Genomic DNA, 18750 nt, shown 5'->3' with positions numbered 1-18750 from the left:
TATAGGGTGAGACCACTATTTGCTTGTCTGTTATTCATACATGGTATATGTACTCTTCGAGACTTTTCCAGAGTCTAGTAGGACTCTTCCCTGTAGGGGGCAGGAAGCACTAACATGGTCTATGGTTAGTTGAAAAGATGTATGACGGTAACATCTTAGGTCTCTAGGTCTAGTTGGCCGGGAAATACCTTCGGGGAGTACGGCACGTTTTGAGAATCCACAGATACAGTAATGCTATGGTATACTTCCATCAGGACGACATGGCTTGAGCCCAAAAAACGGATTTTGAGCGAAGCGAAAAATCTATTTTTATGAATAGAACTTATCTGGCAGTTATATATACATAGCTAATAATCTCTATTTCGGCAGAATTTTCCTAAACGTGGCAACCGCCTTGTGGTGGTTGGGTGGTAACACCCGTTAAAAGGTGGTAGGAGGAATCATTCCCGTTTTCTGTTCTTCAGTTCACCTCTGCCGGCCGGATCGACAACACGTTGGTCCGTCATTAAGAGTTTTTCTTCGCTTTCTCTGCTCGGTGTACCAGTCTGCTTTTTTGGTGAAGTACTCTGATTTGGGGTTTTGGCGATCGTGTTTTTTGTTTTCTCTTAGCTTTTTTGCTGTTTTCATTATGAGTGAAAAAAGTCATTACCGTGTCTGTGCGAATGAGGAATGTAAGGTGAGACTACCGAAAATGGCGGTAGACCCTCACACCGTGTGTTGGAATTGTAGGGGTTTTGTTTGTGCCCTTAATAATAGTTGCGGGGAATGTAAAGTTTTGGATGAGAAAGATTGGTTGATTATGAAGCGCTATGTGCGTAAACTAGAGCTCGATAGAGTTAGGAGAGCTTCTAGGTCTAAGTCTAAGTCTGTTAGTGGTAAGGAAGACGAACTTAGTGTAGATTTATCTATTGAACCTATAGTTGATTCCTCTTTGGAAGTTGATCCTTCCCTTGATGCACCTCCCACAGGTTCCGTATCTACGGATGACCCTCGGTACGCTAGCCTGGCTGCCGAGTTGAAGGCCATTAAAGAACAACTGGAGGCCTTTAAAGGTAAGGAAAGTGAAAGTGCTTGTGTTACTGCAGTGGAGGTGGCGACTGACCGAACCTGTCGTTACCCTAGGCCTAGACCTCTACCAAGCTCCCAGGACCAAGGGAGGAGGTATGTCAATGACCGAAAGGGGGTGAGAGGTACGTACCCTCGGTCAGCCGTTGCCTCAGACAGTCCTGTTGTCGATTCCCAGGCTGCTCTTGACTGTCACGGGAAAGACGAGTCGGATGTGTTGTTTTCTTCTCTGAATTCGTCCAGACGTAAATGGAAGTTTGAAGCTTCAAGACCTACTAAGAGGAGATGGAACCGCGACGAACGGTCTCGTTCTTTCTCTCCCGGTTCTAGCAGTTATGAACCTTGTCCGTCGGAGGATGATTTCAACTCCGTGCCTGTGAAAAGGGCGAAGCCGAAGCCTACTGCCGAAGATCCTCCCCCTTCTACGAGTGTTATTCGTCAGCCCTCCCCTTCGGGGCCGCAAGACCCAGCTGATGTTGCTAAATCCTTTATGTCTGTCATGCAGGAACAACTTTTTACATTAGTGCAAGCATTTAGCCGCCCTCACGCCCAGTCTGACAGACGTAAAGCCGACTCGTTACCTATTAAGAAGTCTGCTTCTAAGAGGGAACGGAGTTCTTCTTTAAAGAAAACTTCTCCCTCTCTACGCCAGGATGAGGAATGTGTGCTTTCGCTAGGCGATACTTCTTCTCGATACCAGGACGATACGGTTTCTCGTTCTCGATACCGAGATGATACTTTATCGAACGATGCTGCTTCTCGTTTTCGATGCCAAGACGATACCGCCTCCCGTTCACGATACCAGCACAATACCTCCTCTCGTTCGCTTCCCCACGACGATACCTCCTCTCGTTCTCTACGCCAGGACGATACCTCCTCTCGTTCTCTACGCCAGGACGATACCTCCTCTCGTTCACGACGCCACGACGATACCGACCCTAGTTCTCGACGCCATGACGATACCGCCTCTCGTTCACGACGATACCGCCTCTCGTTCACGACGATACCGCCTCTCGTTCACGACGATACCGCCTCTCGCTCTCGACATCAGAACGACTCTGCCTCTCGTTCTCGGTGCCAGGGTGATACCAGCCTGCCTCTTCGGGACGATACTGCCACTCATTCCAAGGATTCTTCTAGCGCTGGACTCCAGGATGCAACCCGTCTTTTGCAGGACGATGCCTTTGATTTGCCCTTGTCGGGTACTAAGGATCCTTCCTCTCGTTCGAAGGATATTGCAGATGTGGATCAGGACCTCGAGGATGTTTCTGATGATGGTGATAATCCTGCCGACGCTGCGGGAGATTACAAAGTTCTCTTTCGCTCCCTTCTTGAACTTTTTGGAGAGGAATTCCAGCCTGCTGCCCCTCAATCTCCTCAGTCCCAATTTAACAGAAAGAAGACCAAGAAACAGTCGGCCTTCATCAAGATGAAACTGTCTATTTCCGCAAAGAAGGCTCTTACGAAGATTGATGACTGGATGAAGGAGCGGAGACAAGCAGTTAAGACTTCCTTCTCTTTTCCCCCATCTCGTCTTGCTTCAAAAGCGGGTATGTGGTATGCAACTGGGGAACCTTTGGGTCTGGGAGTGCCTTCCTCCTCCAAGGGTGACTTCTCTGGTTTAGTGGACTCTGCTAGAAGGCATGCTCTCAACTCAGCCAAGGTCATGTGGTCGATGTCGGAGCTGGATCATCTCGTCAAAGGTATTTTTAGAGCCTTTGAGGTGTTTAGTTTTCTAGACTGGTCGCTTGGAACTCTGGCAAGAAAAACTGACCAGATGGAAGGATCTAGGGACCTTACCAGTATTATGTCCTGTATGGACAAGGCCCTCAGAGATGGGGCGAATGAGTTGGCTGCACTGTTCTCAGCTGGGATCCTAAAGAAGAGAGCTCTGCTTTGCTCTTTTGCTTCTAGGTCTGTTACCACTGCACAAAAGTCTGAGCTTCCTTAGGCCCGCTCTCTCAACATCTTTTTCCCGAGTCCCTGGTTAATGACATTACGCTTTCTCTGGCCCAAAAAGCCACCCAAGACCTTTTATCTCGTTCTGCTCATAAGCCCTTGGCAGCCCCTCCTTCTTCGAAATGGGAGGAAAGGAGATTCCAGCAGCCCTTTCGGGGCAGGACTACTTCAAGACCAGATTTTAGAGGGAGAAGGCAAGAATCGGGACCAAGATCTACCAGGGGTTCTTTCAGACCTCGCTCCAGAAAATGAAGTTCGTCTCCTCCAGACAGTAGGCGCAAGACTGTCAGGTTTTTGGGAGTCTTGGAAGAGGAGAGGGGCGGACACCTGGTCCCTCTCAGTCATCAAGGAAGGATACAAGATCCCCTTTCTGAAAAAACCTCCTCTCGCAGATGCTCCGCTGGCCTTAGTAGCCCGGTACTCAGATCCGGGGAAACAGAAGGCCCTAATAGATCTTGTCGACCAAATGCTAGACAAGGGAGCGATAGAACCGGTTCAGGATCTATCCTCCCCAGGCTTTTACAATCCCCTGTTTCTGGTCCCCAAGAACTCGAGCGGATGGAGACCCGTCCTGGATGTCAGCTCTCTCAATGTCTTTGTGAAGAAGAAAAAGTTCTCCATGGAGACGACTCGCCGGTGCTGGCGTCAGTACGTCCAGGGGACTGGATGGTGTCCCTCGACTTGCAGGACGCATATTTCCATGTCCCCATCCATCCGACTTCAAGGAAGTACCTGAGATTTGTAATGCAGGGCAAGTGCTTCTAATTCAGAGCTCTTTGCTTCGGTCTCAGCACGGCTCCTCAAGTCTTCACCAGGATAATGGCGAATGTGTCAGGTTGGCTGCATCAGGAGGGGATAAGGATATCCTACTATCTAGACGATTGGCTGATTCGTTCACGATCGAGGGAGAAATGTCTGGAGGATTTACGGAACACTTTTATGATGGCTCAAGATCTAGGCCTGGTCATCAACAGGGAGAAGTCTCAGATCAGACCGAATCAGACTATTTTCTATTTGAGGATAGTTCTGAATTCAGTTCTTTTTCGGGCTTCTCCCTCTCAGGAAAGACAGACCAAGTGTCTCGTAAAAGTCAGAACTTTCCTGGACAAGAAGAGGTGCATAGCGAAGGAGTGGATGAGTTTGCTGGGGACTCTATCCTCCCTCGAACAGTTTGTCTCTCTGGGGAGACTCCACCTAAGGCCTCTTCAGCATTTTCTTTCGAAGACGTGGAACAGAAAGATGCAGGAAGACTCCTTTTCCTTCCCCATTCCAACAGAAGTCAAGAATCTTCTGAAGTGGTGGCTGGACCCAACCTTGTTAGGGGAAGGGATCTCCTTACACAAGAAGAACCCAGACCTAGTGTTGTTTTCAGACGCATCAGAGTCAGGCTGGGGGGCAACACTAGGAAGCAAGGAGGTCTCAGGCTATTGGGAAGGAATTCAGCTGGGATGGCACATCAACAACAAGGAGCTGATGGCCATTTTTCTGGGGCTAAAGGCCTTCAAGGACTTGGTGTCTGGGAAGATTGTGGAGGTCAACTCAGACAACACCACAGCTCTTGCTTACATCAGGAAGCAAGGAGGGACTCACTCTCTGTCTCTGTTCGAGACAGCAAGAGAGCTCCTTCTTTGGGCGAAGGAGAACAGGATAAACCTGCTGACGAGGTTTGTTCAGGGACAGAAGAATGTGAGGGCGGACATGCTCAGCAGGAAAGGGCAGGTCCTTCCCACAGAATGGACCCTCAACCAACAGGTCTGTCAGAGTCTCTGGAGGCTGTGGGGGAGACCCCTCATCGATCTTTTCGCCTCCAACTTATCCAAGAGGATCCCCATCTATTGCTCCCTAGTTCCGGACAAGGAGGCAATAGCAGTAGACGCTTTTTTGATGGATTGGACGGGGATGGACACTTGTGCTTTTCCCCCTGTTCAAAATCATCAATCTGGTACTCAGGAAATTCGCTCTCCTCGATTCGGGACGGATGATCCTGATAGCTCCGTTCTGGCCGATGAGGGAATGGTTCACGGAGGTGGTGGACTTGTTGATGGACTTTCCAAGAAGCCTCCCTGCAAGTCCAAATCTGCTCAGACAACCCCACTTCGAGAGATATCATCAAAACCCCCTCGCTCTCAATTTGACTGCCTTCAGACTATCGAGAAGCTCGTCAGATCGAAAGGCTTTTCAGCGCAAGCTGCGAAAGCTATCGCCAGAGCGAGGAGGGTCTCTTCGCAGAGGGTCTACCAGTCCAAGTGGGAGACTTTTAGAGCTTGGTGCAGGAAGCACAAGATTTCCTCATCCACTACCTCTGTGAGCCAGATTGCGGATTTCTTGTTGTACCTCAGGCAGGACGCTAAGCTAGCTGTGTCCACTATCAAGGGGTACAAAAGTATGCTCTCTTCCGTCTGTCGGCATAGAGGCTTGGACTTGTCTCGCGATAAGGACTTACATGACCTCTTGAAGTCTTTTGAGACGACCAAGCAGACCCAGTTAAAGCCCCCTTCTTTGAACCTTGATGTGGTTCTTAAATTTCTGTGCACCAAGAGATTTGAGCCCATCTCACAGGCTCCCCTTAGGGAGGTTACCAAGAAAACCCTCTTTCTTTTGGCCTTAGCAACAGCTAAAAGAGTCTGTGAAGTCCATGCAATTGAAAAACAGGTAGGCTTCAATCTGAATGGGGCAGTTTGTGATTTAATATTAGACTTTCTCGCTAAGAACGAGAACCTTTCTAAGCCCTGGCCAAGGACCTTTGAGGTTCCTAACTTGACCAACCTAGTGGGTCAAGAGCAAGAGAGGCTTCTCTGTCCAGTATGAGCCCTCAAGACCTACTTGTCTCGCACGAAAAATGTGAGAGACTCTTCTAGCTCCCTGTAGTGTTCTGTGAAAGATCCTCAGAAGCCCCTTTCCAAGAACGCTTTGTCCTTTTTCCTGAAGGAAGTGATAAGAGAAGCGCATTTCTTGTGTGAGGAGGAACACTTCGGACTTTTGAAAGTGCAAGCTCATGAAGTGAGAGCCATTGCGACCTCGCTTGCTTACCGCAAGAACATGTCGCTCCGTCAAATAATGGATGCGACATTCTGGAGGATCAAATCTGTGTTCGCCTCTCATTACCTCAGAGAGGTGAGAGTGGATTATGAGAAATGCTATACCTTGGGCCCATACGTAGCTACGGCTTCTGTATTAGGCAAAGGAGTTACTGCCTCCCCTCAACCTTAGTTTTGTATACTTGTGCGTAGGTTGGTGTTTTTTATTGGTTGTCTGAGGACTTCGACTTGTGTACAGTCACCTCAGTCTAGTTAGATAATTTTTATCTACTTTGCAAATGTTAGGTGGTTGGTTTGGTAAGGTTGCAGTTTTTATTTTGGACAATAGGTAGTCCTAAAGTCTAATCAAATTGTTGGTCTCACCCCGTTGACAGACTCGATTGAGTGTTTTCAGCACTGCAGGTCACATCCTGGCTGACACTCCTAAGGGAAAGCGACTCAAGCGGCAGGAACCTTTGAAGTCAGCTACCTTAGCAGGTAAGGAATCAAGGTGTTTATTTATCCTACAGCTTTTTTGGTTGTTTCCCCAACGATGTTTACTGTCTATCACCCTCCTCCAAGTGTGTTAATCAGCTATGTATATATAACTGCCAGGTAAGTTCTATTTATAAAAATGGAGTTTTTATGATAAAACAAAGTTTTATGAATACTTACCTGGCAGTTATATATACATTCGAAGGCCCACCTACCTCCCCTCAGGAGACAGGTCGAGCATAGATGAACTGAAGAACAGAAAACGGGAATGATTCCTCCTACCACCCTTTAACGGGTGTTACCACCCAACCACCACAAGGCGGTTGCCACGTTTAGAAAAATTCTGCCGAAATAGAGATTATTAGCTATATATATATAACTGCCAGGTAAGTATTCATAAAACTTTGTTTAATCATAAAAACTCCATTTTTGGGTGAGATGGCCATGTCGTCCTGATGGACCCGCCCTTCCCTTTCTTTTAAAGGGCTGTAGGTCCCCTCCCTATACAGTATACAGTATCTGTAGCACCTCGTGTATCGCTACAAGGAATACAGATGGCGCCATGAGCAATGCAATGCACGCTTACGAAACAGGAGAGGAGAGATACCTTGCAAGCGGCTCTCCTTTTATTTCTCGTTTTCGTTTTCTTGCCAATTGACCCCTTCGAAGTGTTAACTCTGTTCGGGATGCAGATTGCTATGTGGCGTGTCAAGAATACGTCCTCTGATATTTCGCGATATCCCTGGTTCTTTTATTAGGGATATTCACTCCAGGAGTTAGAATTCTGGGTACCTTCAGGTAAATTCTCTGGGAATATCGCCGTAGTTTTATATACCCAAGGAAGCTACCCTTTAGGAACTTCCATCAGGACGACATGGCCATCTCACCCAAAAATAGATTTTTCGCTTCGCTCAAAATCCGTTTTATACAAATTGGCCCACCACCCTGTCCCCCTAGAGGTCCTGCCAGAAAGCAAAAGTGGTTACTCAGCTGACGGGTGTGAGTGAGCGGGGAAGCCGGTCTACCCCTCCCCCCACCCTGTAACTATCGGATGGGGTTAGTTAACCCTCACTAAAATTGTCTTGGCTAGTTTTTAGCATTGCCGAAAAGTTAATATTCCTGTAAATAGCTCCAGGTTTTTATGCTAGGAAAAATACAAATTATCTCCAAATTTGTTGTTTTTAACAAAATAAATCAAAATGGGAAAAATATGAAATATATCTGCCCTCAGAAAACCACAATATAGAGTTAGCAATATAAATGTACTTGGACTGGTATTTATAAATCCGTAATGTACTTCGAGAGTGATACATGAAAAGCAATGTGGCGAGGTATTACTGTACTGTATTACTGACAATACAGTGTCGCATGTTCATGACATTTTGAAGAAAAGAACAATGCAGTCAACTTTAGAAAGGTTTCTTGTCAAAACTAAACGTAAGAGTTTAAAAAAGACGACCAAGTGTCCAGAAAGTGTAAATTAAGTGTTGCAGTTGGTGATAGTGAATGTTGTTCAACAGTTTTATGGAGTAGGATATTGCTAATACTGTACCGTATTTGATTATTCTGAAAGAAAAGTTTAATGAAAGCTAACATGTGATTAAATGTAAACCTACCTGCTTGTCGTAGATGAATCTCTATTGCATGGTAATGATAAGGCTACAGTTAGTATTTTAAAGAACATGAAATTTGTTGCGGACACTTCGGATTTTTCAGTGAAGAGTCTCAGTAGTGCTTCTGTAGATGTGTCAGGAAATTGTTACTCAAATACAGTGGTACAAAGGGATTATGTGTTTTATAAATTTTCATAATTGAAAACACTTCTAATGAATTGTCAATACTAATTTTTAATCTTTGGTTCCAGGATATAAACATGTTGCGTAAAAGCCTTGGTATTTTTAAAGATTTTAAGCTGTCAAGAATGAGATTTCATCTCCTGTGTCAAAAGTAAGTAAATACCTTTTGTGTAAATGGAAGGTTGTGCTTTATTTGTCACAAACTCATTAATTTTGTCCTTTTTGTTTCTGTCATAAGTTAAATTTGGTGATGCTTGTCTGAGATGTGAAAGAAATTACTTGCTTGCATATGAGTTTCTACAGTTACTTTGACACAAATTCACACTACAATTCTTTTGATTAGATGATTATAGTGATTCACTCACAACCTGTAGAAAACACTCAAGGAAAATACAGTAGTCTAAAGGATGCCCCATACATAATAAAAGAGGTTGCATGATGCACAACAGCCAGATTTCACTTCCTTTTAAAAAGGTCCAATGCATATCATTAAAACAGTTGTTCTTACGTGAATAAAAACAATTATTCTTTACATAGGAGTATGACCTCAGCCAAGCTGAAACACTTCTTTGTTCCGTAACTGAAATAAAAACCATGCTATTTAATATGGGTAATTACTTTCGGCGTAGCTGAAATGACGAGCCATTAGATTTTTAACGAGAGTTTAGCTGGGGGGTAGGGAGGGGTAGCTTGCTACCCTCCCCCCCCCACACACACACACCTGTGATTTAGCTCACTTTGCTATCGGCTCAGGTGGCAGTCGGACGTGTCCGCTTTCACCCTCGCTTTTGTTGATAAGCCATTATTAATCTTTCTTTGCTTTTCTTTTTGCTTTTCTATGCGCAAGTGTCCTGGTTTACCTGACCGCCCTTGTGGCACATTTATGTCGGCGGTTGAAACGGATCCCCACACCTTGTGTTCTTATTGTAGGGGCCAGCAGTGTGATAGAGTCAATGTATGTGGTGAGTGTAGGGAGTGGTCTACCTCCCAGTGGGAGAGGATTTCTCGGCGCCGGAAGAAGAAGTCTGAACGGAATATTTCTCCTTCAGAGGTTTCTTTGAAAAGAGAAAATCCCAAGGCCTCTTCTTCCGTGGCCCAAACCTCCTCTGAAGCTCCCACTCGATCGGTTTCTCCCGAGAAGCCATCGATTGGTAGCGTAGACCGTAGTTCTGATGACCGATCCTGGGGTGCAGGAGAGGGAGTTGCCTCCCATAGTGAGGCAGCTCCTCCTCCTCCTCCCCCGGAGGAGGATATTTCTATGCCTGTAACTAATTGTGATTTATAACGGCTTTGGGCTTCCTTGGGGCTTCAAGGTTCACCCTCCAAGGAAGCCCTGTTTGACATGGTCAAATTGGGAGCAGCTGTCAAACAGTCGCCGACGGTAGCAGAGATTGATCCTCTGTCTAACGTTGTTGTGGCAGAGGCTTCCGATGAGTTCTCTCAAACCTCTGCTCCTGATGTTGCTGTGGTAGCTGAAGGCTTAGTTCCCCCCTCCGAACATCCTTCGAGGGAGGAACTAAGTCCTATGGTCTCTCCTGCCGGTGATTCTCCACCTTGGGGGAGTTCACTCACAGAGACTCCTCTTCGGAGGACTGCTGATGGTCAGCCCGCCGACCCCACGTCCCCCAGAGGGCGTATAAGGCATAAAGCTCGCCTTCCCCTTCACCTCACAAGGGTGTTGGGAGGCGCCTCTTCGGCTCGTCATCTCCGCAGTCCTCCGCACTCCGTCGTTCGCCGACCCTGCCAGCTACCTACTTGGACCTCTCTGGAGATCGTTCGCGATCTCCTTCGGTGGAAGGTCATCCTTACACAGGACACGCCGACCTTCCACCCTCCAGACCTGCTTACCTGCCGTCACCGTTCCAGGCTGCCGATGCGCTGTGGGCGCCTTCTCGCCCTGTTATTAAACAGACAACGGTTCCTTCGGGGCATAAAGGGCACGAGCACAAATTTATGTCTCAGTCCCTTAATCGCCAGGTACACCCTGCGCGCCAACGACCTGCAGCAGAGTTCCTGTCTTAGCGCGCCAGCGCTCACCTGCGCGCACTTGCAGTTGCTCCTGTCATTACGTGCCAGGGTTCCCCTCCGCACCAGCGCGCACCTGCAATAGTTCCTGCAATAGCGCGCCAGCGCTCACCTGCACGTAAACGCTCACCATTGGTTCCTGTTATAGCGCGCCAGCGCTCACCTGCACGTAAACACTCACCATTGGTTCCTGTTATAGCGCGCCAGCGCTCACCTGCACGTAAACGCTCACCATTGGTTCCTGTTATAGCGCGCCAGCGCTCACCTACGCGTCAGTGCTCACCTGCGCGTCAGCGCACTTTAAGGGAGGTTCCCAAGATAGCGCACAGGCGCGCACCGGACCTCCAGTGCTCTCCAGTGCTTCAATGCGCCACTGCGCACAAGCGCGCTCCTGTTGTTGTTCATGATATAGCGCGCCAGCGCACAGCCCTGGAGGTTCCTGAGATAGTGCACAGGCGCTCACAAGGACTCCAGCGCTCTCCAGACTGACAGCGCACTTCTGTTCGGCCGCATCCTGACGCGCCCCATGTGCGCCCACGATCTCCTGTGCTCCAGGCACGCCCATGATCTTCGGATCTAGTTGTAGTAACATCTTCTCCTGCTTGCCAGCGCTCAAATGTGCGCCATCGCGCTCAGTTTCTATCGCGCGCCCACGAGGTTGCGCAAGCACGCCCTGCTCGCCCACTGCTTCCGCCAGATATGCGCTAGAGATATTTCTCCTGTGCGCGCACGCCCAATGTTATCGCCCTCACAGGCTTTTCGGCAGGATCTTGCGCACGCGAGCGCTTATCCAGCCTTCTACGCACCACCTGTCAGCGCTTGTCCATGCCGCCATGCGCCATCGCTCGCCCGCGCTCCCTTGCCATCGCACGCCCGCGCGCCCTTGCCATCGCACGCCCGCGCGGGAACATTCCTACGTGCGACCACCAGCGCGATCCCACACGTGAGGCCGCAGGACATCACGCGGCCAGGTCATCGTCGTCTTGTTCCTCACCCCGCAAGCGCAGAATAGTGCGCTCGTCGGAGGAGGGGAGGTTTCCGGATAGGTCCAAGGACTCTCCTCCTTTTGTTTCAGCATCTTTTCAGGCGAACCCTCATTTGGTAACTTCCTAAGGATCGAACGATCCCCTTCCCTCCAGAGGGAGTGTCTGACAGCGCGACTGTCAGTCAGCAACCCTGGTCTGGTACCGTCGTCAGAGCTCTCGTGCAGGCTTTTAAGCCTGTATTCTCTGAACTTGGTCACAAATCGGTGGCGGCTTCGTCTCCCCTGAAGATGAAGAGAGGAGTTTCTACCGTGGTAACTTCTCCAAGGGCGAAAATGACTCCTCGGAAGTCCTTGAGGAAGGCTCCCTCTCCCCTGCGGACGAGGATTTCCCATCCTCTGGGGAGTCAGGTGAGGCGGGTTGTTCCCCCATCGCACCAATAGGGGAAATCCCACCTCACCCCGTGAAGTCTTCTCGGGTAGGGGTTGAGAAGAGCCTTCCACCATCACTGCTGGAGTCCTGTATCCCTCCCAGGAGGGAGTCGAAGGACTCTAAGACTTTGCCAAAGTCTTCATTAAGGATTAGACAGGAGCCAGCCAAACCCTCAGAGAACGTCCACGAGTCCCCCCAGGAAGAGCCTCTGGGGACCGGAGACTTTGCTGCCAGCCCTTCAGGAGGAGAGCTGCAGGAGTCAGAGCATGCGTTCTGGCAAGTTCTGACCCTCATGAGGAATCTCAATGGGAAATCACCGGATGGGTCCTGGAACCATCCTTCCTCATTTTCCCTTTCCTTCCAGGTAGGTCCAGCAGTCGTTTCTACTCCAAAGGATCGGCCGATCCCCTTCCCTTCAGATGGGAGTCTCTGACAGTGCTGCTGTCAGTAAGCAGCCATGGTTTGGATCCCTCATCAGAGCTGTCGTGCAGGCTGTCAAACCTGCCTTCGCTGAGATGGGTCTCAAAACTATGGCGGCTCCGACCCCACTGAAGAGAAAGAGAGGAGTAGAAACCGTGGTAACTTCTCCGAGGGTCAAGCTGGCTCCTCGAACATCCTTGAGGAAGGCTCCCTCTCCCCCCCAGACGTTTTCTCCCTCTCCCGTGGACGAGCATTTTCCGTCCTCAGGGGAGTCGTACGAGGTGAGGCGTTCTCCCATCGCACCAATGGGAGAAATCCCACCTCGCGCTGGAGAATCGTCTCAGGTTGCAGCAGAGAAGAGTCCTCAGACGTCGTTGTTAGAGTCCTGTATTCCTCCCAGGAAGGAACCCAAGGATTCCAAGACAGTCCCAAAGTCATCCTCAAGGATCCTTCAAGAACCTACAAGACCCACGGAGAACGTCCACGTGTCCCCCCAAGAAGAGCCTTTGGGGACGGGAGATTTCGCTGCCAGTTCTCCAGGAAGGGAGCCACAAGAGTCAGAGCATGCCTTCTGGCAAGTCCTGACCCTGATGAGGCATCTCAACAGGATTCCCGATCCTGAGATTCCTCCTCGCGAGGGCAAGGACACAATCCTGGACCGAGTCTTTGGCACTCAGAAACCCGCTAAGGCCAGTGCAGCTTTGCCCTGGTCCCAAGGAGTGAAGAGTGCTAGGGATAAGGTCGAGGGCCAGCTCTCCGAGCTCGCTTGCGTCCAACAGAGGAGGTACTTCGAGATCACGGAGGAGGCTTGTTTAGCTCTTCCCCTGCACCACTCTGTGGAATAGCTTACCAAGGGAGTCCCTCTTGAGCGACTCTCTAGCCGGCAAGTGACTTTCTCGGCGTCAGAGATCCTAAACCAGAAGAAGGTCGCGAAGTGTGCCATGCAGGCTACTTCGTGGCTGGATGTCTGGTTGGGGTCTCTGGGCATCCTTTTGCGATCCGAGAATCTGTCCAAGGAAAGCACTAGGAAGGCCCTGGAGACCTTCCTCCTCTCGGGCACCCGCACTATTGAGTTTCTGGCCCACCAAGTCTCGAACTTGTGGGCCAATTCGATCTTGAAACAACGTGATGCGGTGGTCAAGAGGTTCCATTCGAAGGTCTCAACCGTCGAAGTCAGCAAGCTCAGACACTCTTCCCTTTTGGGAAAGAGCCTGTTTGAGCCCAAGGATGTGGAACAGGCGGCTGAGAGGTGGAGGAAATCCAATCAGGATTCTCTCCTCCAAAGGGCTCGCTCTCACATTGAAGCCCTTCAAACCTCAAGCACCTCAACAACTACCTCGCCAGTCCAAGACGACGAAACCGGCAGCGGCAGCGAAGACATCGGTGTCCAAACAGCAGCCCTTTCCTGTCAAAGACAGGAGAGGCAAGAAGTCCTCCAGGAGAAGGTCGCGAAGTGTGCCATGCAGGCTACTTCGTGGCTTGACATCTAGCTGGGATCTCTTGGCATCCTGTTGCGATCTGAAGATTTGTCTAAGGAGAGCACCAGGAAGGCCCTGGAGACCTTCCTCCTCTCGGACACCTGCACCATTGAGTTTCTGGCCCACCAAGTCTTGAACTTGTGGGCCAACTCAATCCTGAAACGTCGTGATGCGGTGGCAGAGAGGTTCTACGCGAAGGTCCCAGCCATCGAGGTCAGCAGGCTCAGACATTCTTCCCTTCTAGGGAAGAAACTGTTCGAGCCTAAAGACTTGGAACAGGCAGCCGAGATGTGGAGGAAGTCCAACAGGGACTCCCTCTTTCATAGGGCTCTTACATCAAAGCCCTGTAAACTTCCGGCACCTCAACAACCTTACCCGTCCAAGACAACGAAACCGGCTATGGCAGCGAAGGCAACGGTGTCGAAGCCCTTTCCTGTCAAAGACAAGAGAGGCAAAAAGTCCTCCAGGGGAGGAAAGAATCCTAGAGGGAGCGGCCGAGGCCGCAAACGCTAGGATTGGCAGTCCCCCTGCATGTCCACCAGTGGGGGGATGTCTTCAAAGTTGCGCAGACAGGTGGCAGCAACTCGGGGCCGATTCCTGGACGATTTCCGTAATCAGTCAGGGATATCGCGTCCCGTTCACAACATCTCTACCTCCCCTGACAGCGGATCCAGTGTCGTTGAGCTCCTTTGCCATGGGATCGGCAAGAGGCCAAGCGCTACGGGCAGAAGTCCAGACCATGTTAAAGAAGGGTGCTCTCCAGGAGGTCGTCGACGGTTCCCCAGGCTTCTTCAGTCGACTCTTTCTTGTAAAGAAGCCTTCTGGAGGCTGGAGACCAGTCATCGACCTCTCTACCCTGAACAGGTTTGTCAAACAAACCCCGTTCAGCATGGAGACAGCGGACACGATCATACTTGCGGTGAGACCACAAGACTTCATGTGTACACTGGACCTGAAGGACGCCTTCCAGATCCCAGTCCATCCGTCTTCAAGGAAGTACTTAAGATTCAGCCTAGACAACAAAATCTACCAGTTCAAGGTGCTGTGTTTTGGTCTTTCCACAGCACCTCAGGTATTCACCAGGGTGTTCACACTGATTTCTTCGTGGGCACACAGGATCGGCATCCGTCTCCTCCGCTATCTGGACGACTGGCTGATCCCGGCAGACTCGGAGTCGACCCTTCTTCGACACCGAGACAAACTTCTGGGACTTTGCCAAGATCTAAGGATAATGGTAAATCTCAAGAAGTCTCCCTGCTTCTAACTCAACGACTGGTATATCTAGGCATGATCTTGGACACCAATCTCCACAAAGCCTTCCCATCAGACGACAGGATAGCAAGGCTGAGGAGGGTCGCAGTTCCTTTCCTCAGACGAGAAGAACTCCCAGCCCAATCGTGGTTACGTCTCCTCAGTCACCTTTCTTCTCTGGCCCGTCTAGTTCCAAATGGTCGCCTCAGGATGAGATCTCTGCAATGGCGACTCAAATCCCGGTGAAATCAAGGACACGATTCCCCGGACATCTTGGTCCCAATGGGTCCTGCGGAACGGACTGATCTTCAGTGATGGTTGACAGAGGAAAACCTACGAAAGGGAAGGGATCTTCTCGTCCTCCCCCGGATTTGATGCTGTTTTCGGACGCCTCCAAAAAAAGGGTGGGGGCCCCACGTTCTGAACCAAAGGACCTCATGCCTATGGTCAGAATTAGAAAAGTACCTCCACATAAACCTGCTAGAAATGAAGGCCGTGTATCTGGCACTTAGGCAGTTCCAACAATACCTGGCGGGTCACTCCGTGGTGGTGATGAGCGACAACACCACGGTAGTGGCTTACATCTACAAGCAGGGAGGTACCTTTTCACAGCAGCTATCCCATCTTGCAGTAGAGATACTGAGATGGACCGAAGTCCACTCGATTCCACTATCAGCTCGCTTCATTCCAGGCAAGAGGAATATGCTCGCCAACAGTCTGAGCAGGACATCTCAGATAGTGAGTACTGAGTGGTCTTTGGATCGTCTAGTAGCCAACAAAGTCCTGACTTTGTGGGGTTCCCCGACGGTGGATCTGTTCACGACAGCCTTGAATTTCAAGCTGCCGCTGTACTGCTCCCCAGTCCTGGACTCCAAGGCACTCTGGCAAGATGCCTTTTAACAACGGTGCGACAACATCGACGTGTACACCTTCCCCCATTCTGTCTGATGAGAAGGGTACTCAACAAGACCAGAATATCAGTCAACCTTTCGATGACCTTAATAGCTCCACTATGGCATCACGCACAGTGGTTCCCGGACCTTCTGCAGCTCCTGACGGAACTCCCGAGAGAACTTCCTCCTCGACACGAGCTACTCAGACAACCACATGCCAACATCTTCCACAAAGCCGTAGCATCACTACAACTTCACGCCTGGAGACTATCCAGCGTCTCCACACACAGAGAGGCTTTTCGCAACAAGTTGCGGAAAGGATGTCTGGACACCTGCTAAAGTCATCCGCAGGGGTCTACCAGGCAAAGTGGAGAGTCTTCTGTGGTTGGTGTCGTGGAAGGGGTATCTCTCCACTCGATGCCACTATTCCAGCAATAGCGGAGTTTCTCGTGTATTTGCGGGAAGAAATGCTCCTCTCAGTCCCGGCGGTGAAAGGCTATCGATCAGCCTTAAGTCTTGCCTTCAGGCTCAAAGGAATGGACATTTCCTCTTCGCTGGAACTTTCTCTACTCATACGAAGTTATGAACTTACCTGCCCCCAGTCGGAAGTGAGACCTTCATCATGGAACGTGGTTCGAGTCCTCAGGTCTCTTAAGAGACCTCCTTTCGAACCATTACACCAGGCTTCTGATCGCCACCTGACTTGGAAGACGGTGTTCCTGCTTGCTCTGGCCTCAGCCAAGCGAGTCAGCAAACTTCATGGTCTCTCGTATTACATCTCCCATTCAAGGGGAGGGGGGGGAGATAACGTTCAGATTCGTCCCTGAGTTTGTAGCTAAGACTCAGAATCCAGGAGTGCTGGACCCCTGGTTTGACTCCTTCCGGATTTCGAGTCTCCGTTCTGTAACAGATGACCCAGACCATCTCCTACTGTGCCCAGTAAGGAGTCTGAGGCTCTATCTTAAGAGAATAGCTGCAATTCGTCCTCGGGTGCAAGCATTGTTCGTGAGCACAGGAAGGACGAAGAGGAGGGTCACTAAGAATATAATCTCAGCTTGGATTCGCAGGGTTATCTACCATTCCCTTAATCCTGACCCTCCTCCATCGCATCGCCCTAGGACATATGATGTCAGGGGCATTGCTACGTCCCTGGCATTCAAGAGAAATTACTCTGTGACGCAGGTTCTACAAGCAGGGGTTTGGAAGCGTCAAACGACCTTCACAGCCCACTACCTGCAAGACGGGACCCACAGGAGGCTCGATACGTTCTCTATCGGGCCTGTGGTGGCTGCACAACAGCTGGTTTAAACCTCAGGCTCCTTAATGGACAAGTAGCAGAAGGGTGAGGGCATTGTTACCCAGTTTTAGTCTGCATGAATGAAAAGGTATGCCTGGCCCTTATTCTTTTCTTCATTCTCCCCTCTCTTGGGGAAAGCAGCATCCTGGGTTCTCTGCACAGCTGACCTCAAACCACTGCAGGTAAACGATGTTTCCTTGTGTTCCTAGTATTAAGTTAATACTGTCACCTCCCCATATCCTTACGAGGTGGTATTGGGATCCTCCTAACCTAGATTTCCATCTAAAGGACTCCAGGTCAACTTCCTAGGACGAGTCACACTTCGCTCCTTCACACACTAGCTTACGCAGGTCGCAGTCCTTGCAGAGCAAGGCACTTGCAAGGTGCAGGGACACCTTATCTAACACACTCAGATACTGAGATCCTGGGCAAAAGCCAAAGCCAGTACGGCTGGGACTTACCACCGTACCTAAGGGTTAAGTCACCCTAATTAAATAGCATGGTTTGTATTTCGGTTACGGAACAAATGACAAATTCGTAGATAATTTGTATTTTTCCTAACCATACAAACCTTAGCTATTTAATCAAACTTGCCTGCCAGCCCTTTTCCCCGGGAACTCCTACCTCTAAGCAAAGTGAGCTACTCACCGGTGTGTGAGGGGTAGCTAGCTACCCCTCCCCTACCCCCTCGCTAACTAGCGAGGGGTTAGTAAACCCGCGTTAAAAATCTAAGGGCTTGTCATTTCAGCTACGCCGAAAGTAATACCCCTAATTAAATAGTTAAGGTTTGTATGGTTAGGAAAAATACAAATTATCTACAAATTTGTCATTTCTTCTCCAGGCACCACATCAGTCTTGCATTGACCTTCTTCACCACAGTCTTACATAAACAAGATGTCAATGCAATTAGTTGATAGCTTACTGCTAAAAACTTATCCTTACTGGGTTTTAAAAATGCTAAAATAATGGTTAGTCTCCATATTTTGTTAATAATGCCTAAATTGAATAGCATAGCATTAACAGGTGCATTTTTAATCATTGCACATGGAATTCATGGGTCCAGGACCTATATCTGCAAGTAACAAGTGCGGAATCAAATTCTATTTCAGTAAAAGGTGTATTGTAAGATTCCTCCTTTTCTGTTGTAAAGTTTAGCATTTTCCATTCCTCAATGATTCTATAGATGTGACCAGGTGCTGCTTCACACTTGCATGATACATTGGAGAAATGAACGGTCAGGGGCTCCTATAACATCAGTTGCTCCAGTCACATATTGACCATTCACCTTCAACACTAGTGGTGGGTTGGGGTAAATTTGCCTGCCATCTTTTTTACTTTCCTCCAAACAGAAGATGGTGGTGTTCTACTATTGACTGAGGAAACAAAAGATATCCTTATCCTAACACACGCTTTACTGCCTATGTATAAACTCTTCACCACTTGTAACAACCTTCCACCAATTCCATATATCCTCATCACATTCCTCATTGCTTCCTTATCAACTCTATCATAAGCTTTCTCCAGATTCATAATTGCAACATACACCTTACCTATTACTGAATATTTCTTGCATATCTGCCTAACTGTCAAAATCTAATCCATACATCCCCTACCTCATCTAAAACCACCCTGCACTTCT

General features: G+C 49.2%; 1 protein-coding gene across 5 annotated transcripts in view; it reads left to right on the top strand.

The window, feature by feature from the left end:
* The window catches only part of LOC137632337 (pseudouridine-5'-phosphate glycosidase-like), a 350199-nt gene that overhangs the window by 75185 nt on the left and 256264 nt on the right, over window positions 1–18750 (top strand). For all 5 annotated transcript variants that reach the window (XM_068364270.1, XM_068364268.1, XM_068364269.1 and 2 more), the window contains exon 2: window positions 8401–8483. In XM_068364270.1, the coding sequence (XP_068220371.1) occupies window positions 8401–8483 (83 nt within the window). The remainder of the gene's footprint in view (window positions 1–8400; window positions 8484–18750) is intronic.

The sequence above is a fragment of the Palaemon carinicauda genome, chromosome 41, assembly GCF_036898095.1.
Source record: "Palaemon carinicauda isolate YSFRI2023 chromosome 41, ASM3689809v2, whole genome shotgun sequence".
NCBI classification, from domain to species: Eukaryota; Metazoa; Arthropoda; class Malacostraca; order Decapoda; family Palaemonidae; genus Palaemon; species Palaemon carinicauda.
This window is presented reverse-complemented; position numbering and strand designations above follow the sequence as displayed.